The sequence below is a fragment of the Schistocerca gregaria genome, chromosome 10 (assembly GCF_023897955.1).
Source record: "Schistocerca gregaria isolate iqSchGreg1 chromosome 10, iqSchGreg1.2, whole genome shotgun sequence".
In the NCBI taxonomy this organism is placed as follows: domain Eukaryota; kingdom Metazoa; phylum Arthropoda; class Insecta; order Orthoptera; family Acrididae; genus Schistocerca; species Schistocerca gregaria.
The window spans coordinates 192,854,586-192,867,832 of NC_064929.1; the positions used below are offsets into that span (position 1 = coordinate 192,854,586).

Consider the following 13,247-nt stretch of genomic DNA (forward strand, 5'->3'; position numbering starts at 1 on the left):
CTCCTGGAAGAAAGGATATTGTGGAGACATGGCTTAGCCACAGCCTGGGGGTTGTTTCTAGAATGAAATTTTCACTCTACAGCGGAGTGTGCGCTGATATGAAACTTCGTGGCACATTAAACTGTGTGCCAGACCGAGACTCAAACTCGGGACCTTCTTCAAAGTGCACACGTTTCACACTCACCCAAAAGGTACTTAAACTAGCAGGCAAGGACAGCAACGCTAAAATTATGAATGAAAGAAATAGGTATAGGAGTGGAAACAACTAGGCAACGCCTTGTTGCAGTGGATACACCAGTTCCTGTGAGATCACTGAAGTTAAGTGCTGTCAAGGGTGGCGGGCACTTGGATGGGTGACAATCCAGGCTGTCACGTGCTGTTGACATTTTTTCGGGGTGCACTCAGCCTTGTGATGCCAATTAAGGAGCTACTCGACCGAATAGTAGCTGCTCCGGTCAAAGAAAACCATCATAACGACCAGGAGAGCAGTGTGCTGACCACACTCGCCTCCTATCCGCATCCTGAGCTTAGGATGATACGGCGTTCGGATGGTCCAAATCAGCCATGTGTGGCCTGAAGACAGAGTGTTGCTGCTGCTGCTGCTGCTTGGAAACGACTACACTAATGGAAGTGAAAAAGATCTATATTAATAAAAAAATTTCGCTGACATGTGTTTTCAATAATGATCAAAGCAGAAGAAATGAAATAAAATTTGTGCCGCAGCTGGGACTTGAACCCACGTCTTCCTGCTTGCTGGGCCGAAATGCTAACAATTGCAACACCATAGCACAGTGGCCACCATTACTGAACAAACTACCCATATTGAGTGCACACCCCAACACAAACTTCAATTCATATCTTCTGCTTATTTTCCCTTACATCGTCACTACTGCCGCGGCTATCCGACATTGGATGTAATGGGAAAGTCCTGTACCATAGGAGATATTATAGATCTCATAAGTAAATGTTTCACTGAGACATTTAAGTCTCTTCATTATCTATGATAATGTTCAAAGCAGAAGAAATGAATTAAAATTCATGGTGCAGCCGGACATCGAACCTTGGCTGTCTCCCTTGGGAAGCAGAAATGCTAACCACTGCACCACAACAGCACAGTGGGAATCACTCCTACACAAACTACCCAAGTTGAGCGCCCTTCCCAACACAAACTTTAATTCACGTCTTCTGCTTATTTTCCCTTGCATCATCACAGATAATGAAGAGACTTAAATGTCTTAGGAAAACATGTAATGAGAAGATCTAAAAGATTTCCTATGGTACAGGACTGTCCCATTACGTGCAACGCAGGGGTGCTAGTCCAATGTCAGAGAGCCCTGGCAGTAGTAACGAGTAAGAGAAAGTATGCAGAACATAGGAATTGAAGTTTGTCTTGAGGAGGGCACTCAACTTGGGTAGTTTGTGCAAGAAATGCTGACCATTGGTGCAATAGTTAGCATTTCGGCCTAGCAAGCAAGAAGACCCGGGTTCGAGTCCCATCCGTGGCTCATAGTTCATTTCTTCTGCTTTCAACATCATCGTAGATAATGAAGAGACTTAAATGTCTTAGGGAAACATATAATTACATAACATTTATTTTTGAAGAAGAAGCAAATTAAAGATTAGTTTCTCTGAACAAGTTCCAAATAGAAAGTTTACAATTTTAATACTTGTTTTTAGTCTTTTGACGCGAGGTAAAGCAGCTATCCTTATCTGTTCCGATGCAGGCGGTGAGGTGCAACGTTGTCGGCAGCTTATTGTTGCAGTTGGACTCTGTTACAGTTGCTGCCAACATTCAGCTTTGCACGTGCAATTTATTTTGTCTCTTATGCACAAGGCTGAAGTAACACAGTTCAGAAGAGCGGTTTTAAAGTTATTTCGCTCGTGGTTTTACCAGGCGAATAATGCAACCGCATACTCTCTACTGTTGGTACTAACATGCACACTCATAGTAAACAGTCTCTATACGCCTGTGGCAAATTAACAGTTCATGCACACGGTAGTCAGTGAAGGCGCGAGTTCGCCTTGATATTACAGAGTATTTAAAATGCACATGGCACAGTCACAGCAAACATTGTTCTTTCCCTAACACATTAATTTTTCAATGTCATTTGTCCATAGCTATACTGTCGTAGTTACGCGACACAGTTCGTTTAGCGGTTTTACACAGTCCAACTTCTCGGTACACTTTTAAACGTTCTTACATGCCATTACATGAAAGAGCAGAAATGTATCTCATCCTTAATCAGTTTCGTTGGTACTGATTGTTCCACGACACAACATAGCAAACTTTTAAACTCCTTCCTCCTTGGTACGAACATGAATGCAGCATATGCTCTACTCACACTGTTTCGATCCTCACAATCGATATTCGGATGGCTCTCGCTCCCTCACTGTTCTTGTACAATATCTCAGCATACATTTAACATTAAAAAGTCATTCCAGTCACAATTAATGCAATAAATGATAAACGAAGAATCAAAATATTTTATATATTCAATAAACAAGAAAATTTAATTCCTAATGTCCAATAAGGAAATGATATAATTTGCCTTTGATTATTTTCAACAAACAGTTACTTATCACATTATTGAAGAAAATGAACACTATGCAATATCTATGAAGACAGTAACTGTTTATCGAAAGAAGAGATACTGTAGATGACCGTGCAGCTTTTCCCTGCAATAAATGATGACTAATTGAAACCCTCAGCTGCCGACAGGTGTTGCTGATATGTGAGTCTCACGAGAAGCGTGCAAGGGATACGTCCATGCAGTCGCGCTATTCATCTGTGTCCTCGGTGGATCAGATGGATATTATGACGGCACGGTAGCTCAGCGTGTTCAGTCAGAGAGCCGATTGGCCCCTGTAATAAAAAACTGAGTGGAAGAATCAACCACAGAACTTGAACAGGATTTCTTGCGACGTCTGCAACGACCTAACACAACGATCAATAAAAAAAAGGTGGATAGAGCGTCTGCCATGTAAGCAGGAGATCCTGGGTTCGAGTCCCAGCCGGGGCACACATTTTCAACTGTCCACATCGAGGTATATCAACAACACCTGGTGGCAGCTGGGGGTTTCAATTAGTCATCATTTATTCTATGCAATATCGCTATAAATTCATGTATAACTACGAAAAAAGAAAGAAAACAGAAAAATCTCGTGTATAGGTCGCAACTAGCATGTCTTCATATATGCCCCCATTTTATCATAAGATGTTTCCACGAATCTCTCAAGACAAAATGTCTTCGACACATGTGAGACTACAGGCCTTATAAAATTATTTAGTATTCTAGCATGCATCTACCTGAAAAATTCGAATTTTTTACTGACAACTTTTTGCATCAATACTTAAATCTGCCATGGAATACTGTGAAAACTGTCTAGCAGAAGTGGCCATAGAACTTTAGAAAAATTATTTACAATATGGCACTAATTACGCAAAATATTTAAACACTGATTGTTCTCTATGTTTTTAAAATCCATCCCTCAGAAATGTATGAATAGTAGCAGATAAACAGAATTGCTACTTAAACAATACTTAAATGAATCTTGTACATTACCACTGGACTCTAACTACATTAGTCTCTTGTCTACAGGAAAGACTTACTTTTTTAAAAATTATACACTCTTGGGTGTACAATAAACTAAACACAATAATTTCACACAATATCCCTATAGACTAATTTTCTACACATCAGATCACACTCTTAACACACTTTGGAATGTCCTTTGGAATGTACTTTTTAACACAAAATTTGTGTCTCTGTATCATTGAGTCTTAGTCACAATAATGTTTAGTCTCTAGCATACCTGTTAAATTCTTCTCTTGCCAAAGGACTTTGCATGAATTTTTCTTCTCTGTTCTTATATCTCCTGGAAGTCACTCATCAACTGAGCTCTAAAGATACAGATTAAAATTATCGTCATATTACCAAACATCTCACACCATGTGTCATCTTACTATTCACTGCAAATCAGTATCTGAATTCAATAAATTACAAAATTCTTCAACACAGAATTTTTCCTGAAATACTTCACTTAATTATGTAAATTTAGTTCTCAATGCCCCTTAGACATTATGCATCAATTCCTTCCTTCTACTCCCAGTTGGTGGACAAATGCATCTACCTATGGACAAACCCCACAAAACTGTACCTCATTTGATTTCACCAGGTGTTATCCTACTGACACATTTGCTGTGCATACCTTTCAAGTTTCATTTTAGGTAGCCTTCCTTCATTTTCTCATAATACATGTACTGCATTAACCATTATTTTCTCCATTGTTTGCTGTGACACAAAACATACTTTCATTTTTTTTAGTCTACTGAATGCCATTCAGTCCTCTTGACTAGACTGTGGCAAGGTTCCTAATAACTTCTATTTAGAACACCCTTTACTTCTCCTCTTATCTTATCTTCCTCTTCTCGATTCCTCTGAATTTCGTCCCCCATACTGATGTTACTTTACCTTTTACTTCACTTATTATTTATCATCTATTTATTATTGTCATTTATTTCTTCTTCCTTTCGTCAACTACTTAATAATCTTCCTTACCACACTACATCAAAATTCCTGACTTCTTTCTGCACTCATCTTGCTCTTTCATTTACCACATCAGCAAAACAATAACACTTTTTGTAGTTATACTCCATTCTACACTTGTTAGCAACTCCTTCCTATCACAGTCATTAGTTTCGTTACATGGCAATAGGAAACTTAACATTCCATGTTATTCCTGTCCAAATTATACAAATTCAAATCAAACTTTTTACTACATTGCCTCACTGCCATTCTATATCATGATGTTCACAAACAATTTACCTCTTTCAATTGATTTCCCAACCACTCTTCTATCTTCAACTCATATCTTGTTATCATTAGTAAATTGTCACCTTTGAAAAAAAATAGTAAATCTGATTATCTCTACTTACTCCACAGTCTGGATAGCATGATAGCCAAAGAGTATTTAAGACGGACAACAAGATAGTTAAAGAGTAGGTAGGAGCACAGAAAACTAAAGAAGAAATAGAACTGCTACAGCTCGGGGCCCTCTGCACACTATGGCACATATTCACTAAAGAATAGTGAATCCCCTGGGGTTTCTCATCACTAACACTTAACAACTTCATTTAGTTTACCTGTAGCACCTATTATTTTGAATCGGAACACTGGTGCATCCATCATCTCATTACCATGTTTTATACAATATTAAAACTCTTCAGCTACTGTACTAATTTCACTATCAGTATCCAAAAGAGCTTTAACTTCCCTACCATAGACTCTTATTTTTACAAAAGGTTGGCCAGCTTTCCTATCATCAACATCCTCTTTTTTGTGTAATAAATCACTTTCAAGATATACATTACTAACCTGGGTTGTGTTATTGTGTGTACTGTGATGGTAAGTGTCCCTGTCGTACGGCATTTCGGCTGGGATAATGTATTGGAATCGGTGGGATGAGATTGTTACGTCAAAGTAGAGGCTCGTTGGCATCGTGTGGAAGCGTTTTCATCCAATACTGAACAAATGGCTCATCATACGGTTTCATTTTCGTCCCACAGATTTAACAACTCAAACCTTGTCTCAACCTAAAATTGTTGGTGTTGTTGCAGTTGGGACAGTGATGTGGCGTTTTGAGAGGTGGTTGAAGCCTGCTGTGTTGGTGGGGCCCATAACCAATGACACGATGAATGGAGTGACCACCGTCTTCATAATGTAGTGTGCCACGTGCTAAATCCAGCAATAGAGAGAGTCAGCTCCTAGTACCAGTTTAGTGGCATCTGTAATGAGAAAGTTCCAAAGCCGAGACCTAAGGTATGAGATGGAGATCTATTGACGGTAATAGGGGAGTCATTTGGCACATGGAGCTGGATGATGGGTATGTTGTTTTTCACTGGAAAATGTACAGGAGGCGAGGTCCTCACGACCGAACCCAAGTTGATAACAAAATACTGTCTATGTATGCAGTCGAAGACACAGAGTCTGCCATTCTGCTGAAAAGGTGGTGTGTGAGATATTTCACTGATGTGTTGCAAGGTGAGGCGACTTCAGTTGTCGCCATGATCCACTGCACCCAATGTGGATTGCACTTCTCGTTTGTGAAATCACATGGTGGCTGGCAGTTGCACACTGCGCCACTGAACTGTGTGTGGAACCAGCAGAGGCCACTCCAGGAATGTCAGAGCAGGAGGCAGGGTTGTCAGGTGTGTGAGTGTTCCAGGTGGTTAGCTGCTGTGACTTGTACGCTGTGGAGGAGTTGTGTCACGCTCAATGTTGGTGGGTTGTGGTTGGTATGGTTCATCAGCATCTAACTGGTTGCCATGGTGTAGCTGTAGTCAATCATGGTTGGGGACATTGTTGTTTTTAGTGTTTATACATTGTTGGCGTTGCAAAAGTGTACAAATCCTTTCTGCCTTTCTTTACAGTGATTAGCATACGTGTGAAATTATCGCCAGTTGTGTATTGGGTGGGAGCCTGACGCTCCACAAAGTCCAAAGTGTGTGGTACGGCTAGCGATGAGAAAAACCGATCAGTTAAAACTGATACCGGTATTTTACTTCCGAATAACAGGTTTTTTCGATATTTGTTTGGTCTCGGTTGTAACAGGAGTTTTTTTTATTTTTTGCTGATAACCGAATAAAAAACTGAAATATTAGTTCGCCGTAGCAGCAATGCTACAATTTTTCGTTTTTAAATAAACCTTTTTAAAAATAGGAGTAATTTTTAGTCGTAAATTTTGCATTGGTTTAAATATTGCGTTATTACAGAAAATTGTGAAAGAGACCAGGGCTATTTTAATAACTATGCCGAACTGTCGTGCAAGAATTGCATAGCATAAGAATTGGTACATCACTGCTGAGACTATGACGTCCCTGTTGCCAAGTGTTGTGGCTTAAGGTATGCATGTATTAAACGCACAAACTAAGTTGACACTTGGCGCGCTTGCTGATGCGAGCGGCTGTAAATGGGAAGTGCCTTTGCAGTAGTATGCAAGACTTGCCCCCACCTGGTCTATACGGTAATTTCTCGCTGTCGTCGCCAGACATACATTGTGTTGCTGAATGACATCAGCCAAAAAAACTTAACAAGATTTCATAAATAGTATACGAAGAAAATAGAAAGTAACTGATATGTTGCCTGTGTCTTCGTAATATTCCTCTATCTTCTAGTAGCCCTTGAAAACGAACAAATTAACACGAAAAATAGAATCCTTTACCTCAGTTATAGCCCTTTAGCACTGATTATTCGTAATACCCAAATAGTGGTATGATCTCCGATTACAACAGGATATTTGAGCAGAGTTTTCAAAAATTAGAATCAGTGTGGGAATACCGGGATTTTTTGTAGTATTCAACCACTAGTCACTTTTCGAGAAAAGTAGGTAATTGTGAATAGACTACGTTTTCTTTTATTTTTCCATTTTAATTCAATATTTTGACTCTTCTGATCTGGAAACTGAGTCAAATTTTTCAATCTTTGCTCGATTCCTACGTTTATTACAGAGAATAATAGGAATAATAATAGTAAAATCGGTTATTTCAGAAACCGGTTATTTTAAGCGGTTTTAACAGTCAGGTTAAAGCGACGTGGGAATAAACTGATATAGCAGAAAACCGGTTGTATCAGCGATAGCTGTCATCCATATATCTAGCGTGAGGTTAGTACCTGCCAATGTAGGTAACTGGCGCCAAAGCTGTGAAATGCATTGTAGAAGATCTGTTTTAATTACTGCTCCAATGTCTGTGAAATGCATTGGAGTTGTGCACACCTTGTGGCGCAATCTGGGTGAACCAGAAAAACATCACTGATTATGTTAGCGTTGTCACTGAGGTGGCTGAGCAAAGCGACGAATTTCGCACTGTTGTCCGAGAGACTGTGGGTGACCAGAATGCACTCAGCAATTGCCAATCACATTTTAGGTTGGTCTGGGCTAAATAGAGGCAGCATAAATGCTGAACCAAACTGAATTCTGAAGTCGGTGCACGATAGTGCAGATGGCTAGAACAATGTCTGGACTAGGTAAACAGTGTGAATGGGGTGTTCAAGATCGGATGGATGTGACACGGGAGGAATGGCATTAGTGAACCTTCGAGAATTTACATGTCCAAGAAGCTGGTGCACAGTATCGGACTGATATGCATGCAAAGTAAAGTGTAGAATGATGTAACCCAGCAGATTGTCTGTAGTGTTCCTTGTTCGGCACCATAGGTATCATTGTGAGAACAGGTGACATAGGACTGAGAGTGATCATTTTTCTGCTTGACAGGATCAGTTTCTGAGTATTTCACTGCGAAGCACTGAACACACCTGTGTGAAAGTCAGTCTTTTCATTAGAATTCTGGTAACCAACAGTTGCAAGATGACTCCATCGTCGACACAATATCCAAACTGGAAACATAGAAGTGTTCAGATGGGGCATAAGTGGTCGCAATGTAAATTTTACCCCAGAATGGGATTAAAGTAACTTGTAGTGATGACACATTTAGGCGTAAGTTTCACTTTATTTGTAACTGACACAGGATGAATTCATGTCGAGGTTCATGGCCAGTATAAAGCACACTGAATCATAGCTACTTAGATATTCCACACCAGGTCGCTGTCGCTAGTCAGAGAGTTTTCTCTCTATAACAGCCATTGTCAGTGATGGAGTTCCAACAAACTTAACATGTTACATTGTTGTTTAGATCAAATGCAATTAATTTTGGTGCATTACAATTTTTCATGTTGTTTGTTGCATTGTAAGTCATTTGAATACTAATTTTTCTTGAGAAATCAAGTTTCATCTAATGAAATGGATTAATTTCGCCAAAATTCAAGTTTAGACATTCAAGCTGAATAATAATTTCGTAATTGAATTGATGTGACTAATATTGGCTTTCAACACTTACCCAAATGAGGACACTAATGTATCATGCAATTAAATTCATAAACGTTCTGGGTTTACTTAGAAAGAAGCAAAACAAATATTGTCAATTTTTATATAACACTAACAGTTAAGTGTCTAAGTGTTTGAAAACAACCACAAGCTGCACTTTCGATTTTTTATTTACTGGTTTCGCTCTCCAAATGAACAAGAGTATCATCAGTATACCCACTGTAAAAAACAAATTGAGATAATATGGAAAACGTAAACTGACATTATGTAAAGTAAGTATTCTATTACCAATATGATGACTTATGTTTAAAGTTGGCTAACAGTACTAAAGATTGCATTTAAAGTTGGCTGATGGCTCTAGAGGTTAAACTGTCTATACTCTAATACTTAGATTTAATATAGTTTAAAGTACATTAGTAAATTTTTACATTGACAGCTCCAAAGTTTAAATTGACTGGACAACAGTAGTTGTAACATCCATGGTGTAGAGTCTCTAAAGATAGTTTACAACTACAGAAAACAAAATTTACATTTTAATCGCCTCCTTATAGGTGTGTATGTAGACACCTCAAATCCATACATATCTGCTTATCTTCAAAAAATACGACTACACCAGTAAATATTAAAATATCTTTCAAAATATGTTATAAAAATATACACTCCTGGAAATGGAAAAAAGAACACATTGACACCGGTGTGTCAGATCCACCATACTTGCTCCGGACACTGCGAGAGGGCTGTACAAGCAATGATCACACGCACGGCACAGCGGACACACCAGGAACCGCGGTGTTGGCCGTCGAATGGCGCTAGCTGCGCAGCATTTGTGCACCGCCGCCGTCAGTGTCAGCCAGTTTGCCGTGGCATACGGAGCTCCATCGCAGTCTTTAACACTGGTAACATGCCGTGACAGCGTGGACGTGAACCGTATGTGCAGTTGACGGACTTTGAGCGAGGGCGTAATGTGGGCATGTGGGAGGCCAGGTGGACGTACCGCCGAATTGCTCAACACGTGGGGCGTGAGGTCTCCACAGTACATCGATGTTGTCGCCAGTGGTCGACGGAACGTGCACGTGCCCGTCGACCTGGGACCGGACCGCAGCGACGCACGGATGCACGCCTAGACCGTAGGATCCTACGCAGTGCCGTAGGGGACCGCACCGCCACTTCCCAGCAAATTAGGGACACTGTTGCTCCTGGGGGCAGGTGAGCGCCACAATCAGGACTGCATACGACCGAGGCACACAGGGCCAACAGCCGGCATCATGGTGTGGGGAGCGATCTCCTACACTGGCCGTACACCTCTGGTGATCGTCGAGGGGACACTGAATAGTGTACGGTACATCCAAACCGTCATCGAACCCATGGTTCTACCATTCCTAGACCGACAAGGGAACTTGCTGTTCCAACAGGAGAATGCACGTCCGCATGTATCCCGTGCCACCCAACGTGCTCTAGAAGGTGTAAGTCAACTACCCTGGCTAGCAAGATCTCCGGATCTGTCCCCCATTGAGCATGTTTGGGACTGGATGAAGCGTCGTCTCACGCGGTCTGCACGTCCAGCACGAACGCTGGTCCAACTGAGGCGCCAGGTGGAAATGGCATGGCAAGCCGTTCCACAGGACTACATCCAGCATCTCTACGATCGTCTCCACGGGAGAATGGCAGCCTGCATTGCTGCGAAAGGTGGATATACACTGTACTAGTGCCGACATTGTGCATGCTCTGTTGCCTGTGTCTATGTGCCTGTGGTTCTGTCAGTGTGATCATGTGATGTATCTGACCCCAGGAATGTGTCAATAAAGTTTCCCCTTCCTGGGACAATGAATTCACAGTGTTCTTATTTCAATTTCCAGGAGTGTATATATTTAAAAATGTCTTTAACAAAACGCTTTCAAAACGACCGTTTTTAAAAATATTTCTGTTCGGATAACATGGCCGGTATTATATATTTTGGTTGCTTATCTGCTACACTTCATCGGATAACTGGAAGACCCACATAAGTTAATTCATTCTGTTCATTTAATAAGTTTTGTGGGTTTTTCTTTGTTCTACTATATTTTAAATGCAGTTTAAATGGAAGTACTAGTGCAGCCAGTTTAATGTTTAGAGATGTCAGGCAACTTTAAACGCAATCTTTAATGCTGTCAGTCAACTTTAAAAGTAGGTCATGATGCTGGAAATAGAGTATGTACTTTACATAACATCAGTGCAAGCTCTTCCGAGGCGAGTCTACACTCGTAGACTCGCCTCGGAAGATGTTGTCCGCAGCTGGCAACGAAACGTCAGGGAGAAGAAGTTCTACTGTTCGACCACGGCCTCTCAGCCCGGAAGTTTTAACTACTGACGATGCCGGCCGTGAAAGCCTACACGCTATTATCAGTGCAAGCTTTTAGTATTGTCGCAATTTGTATCCGTTACAGTATATATTGTGATGATGCTCTTGTTTATTTGAAGAGTGCAGCCAATAAATAAAAAATAGAAGGTCGCTTTGTGGCTGTTTTCAAAAAGTTATTTTAACAGTAACTCCTTCTACTCCTCCTGCAGACAATGTTTGCTCCAGTTAAAGTTAAGTATCTCATATTTAGCTGTTTTAACCAATGTTACTAAGTTATTCACTATTATTATTGTTATTTGTTACTTCAGTATATATGAAAAATAATGTCAAAGAAAAACATGCGTATTAAACTGCCTGAAAAGATACGCATTAAAATGGGAAATGAAGTAAGCACACTAATAAAGGTATCGACCAATTGACCTGTTTCCAGCTGGAGCAGTTACAGTATTATTCTCCCATCCCAAATTTCTGTTGTTACACAGGTGTGTCCTTCCATTACTGTCAGTCTGTGCTGACAGCTTGGAACGTTTGGAACTTTCTGAGTACAACGTAGATGAGGAAGAAGCAGTGGAAGCATTCACTGCCCTGGGAACCTTGAAGAACTTGCAGGAGCTCAGGACGTCAATCTTCTATCCAACACCACCTGGCACAGCTCCTCTGGCATTCGAGTAAGCTATGTGGTGAACACACACAGTTTTTCACGTATGTATACACTAATAGGAATAAGATCTATTGGATCTTCCAGCAAATCCAGGTGGTCTGAATGCCACACACTTTCAGCTGCTTGTGAATGTGTGTGTGTGTGTGTTAGAGAGAGAGAGAGAGAAAGAGAGAGAGAGAGAGAGAGAGAGAAGGGGAGAATGAGAGAGAGAGAGATTGAGAGAATGAAGAGAGAATGTAGTGTAACTAAGGATGAGTGTGTGACAGGGAGTGTGTGTAAGAGAAACAGGGAGTGACAGGGACAGACGGAAGAAGCATGAGGGAGCAAGGGAGAGAGAGGAATTGTGTGTGTGTGTGTGTGTGTGTGTGTGTGTGTGTGTGTGTGTGTGTGTGAGGGAGAGAAAGAGAGAGAGAAAGAGAGAGAGAGAGAGAGAAAGAGATGGGGAAAGAAATTCTGTGTGTGTGTGTGTGTGTGTGTGTGTGTGTGTGTGTGTGTGTGTGTGTGTGTTTTGCCATTGAATTACAACACTGGGGATAAAAGAATGCTGCCCCAGACAGAAAAGAAACTGAAAGTTAATCGTCTTCCTGAAGAAGAATAAGCATATGAATGAAATATAAGAATTCATGTGAGAATTCATATAAGAATGAAGCAGAATATGAGAATTTAAAACGACTGTAACCCCTCAACATATCATACACGCATATATTATGTAATAATACACTTCTTGTGAAATCCAGTTGTAATTTTACAATTAATGTAACATCCTTATGTCTCCAAATTTGATAAGAAACATTCGTGAGGTATCCTTCTATGGACGTGGGTACATAAAAGAAAAGAGTAAAAATAAAACATAATAAAAGATATCATTGGGTTTCGAACATGGGATGCAGAAGTAAGAAGTCGCGATCCTTAGCATTTTACCACCATTTCATCCGATAGTGTGATGCAGTAAAAGACATGTAATGTACCTAGAAAAAACATCAGAAACTTGACCATTGTTTTTTCAGAAACAGTGGAGAATCTAAGTATCGGTCAAGACACACGTTTGTTTAATTTGACTCCTCTTTCACTGAGCGAAGTTCCTGGGAAACTGGATGATGGCACTTGCTGTGTCCTCCCCTTAAGCAAATAAAGGCAAAAGTCCCGTTTTCATTACGTTCAGGTGTTTCAAATAAGGACAATAAAAAAAATTACTTAACAGTTATAATGTGCTTCTCCAAAGACAAGGGAAAATGTAACAAGTTCTCGATTTCTATGAAGATATGAACGAATCTGAAGAAGCCATTTCAAATAACCTAAAATGTATCTTAACTGAATCAACTGTGGGTGCTGGTAAAAGATTGTAAATTAACTACACAAACACTGTAT

At 40.3% G+C, this 13,247-nt stretch overlaps 1 protein-coding gene across 1 annotated transcript in view; it reads left to right on the plus strand.

Annotated features, from left to right (window-relative positions):
• Positions 1 to 13,247, plus strand: part of LOC126293425 (F-box/LRR-repeat protein 7-like) — a 133,841-nt gene that overhangs the window by 78,516 nt on the left and 42,078 nt on the right. Inside the window, exon 5 of the mRNA XM_049986648.1 lies at positions 11,701 to 11,886. Within this exon, the coding sequence (XP_049842605.1) occupies positions 11,701 to 11,886 (186 nt within the window). The remainder of the gene's footprint in view (positions 1 to 11,700; positions 11,887 to 13,247) is intronic.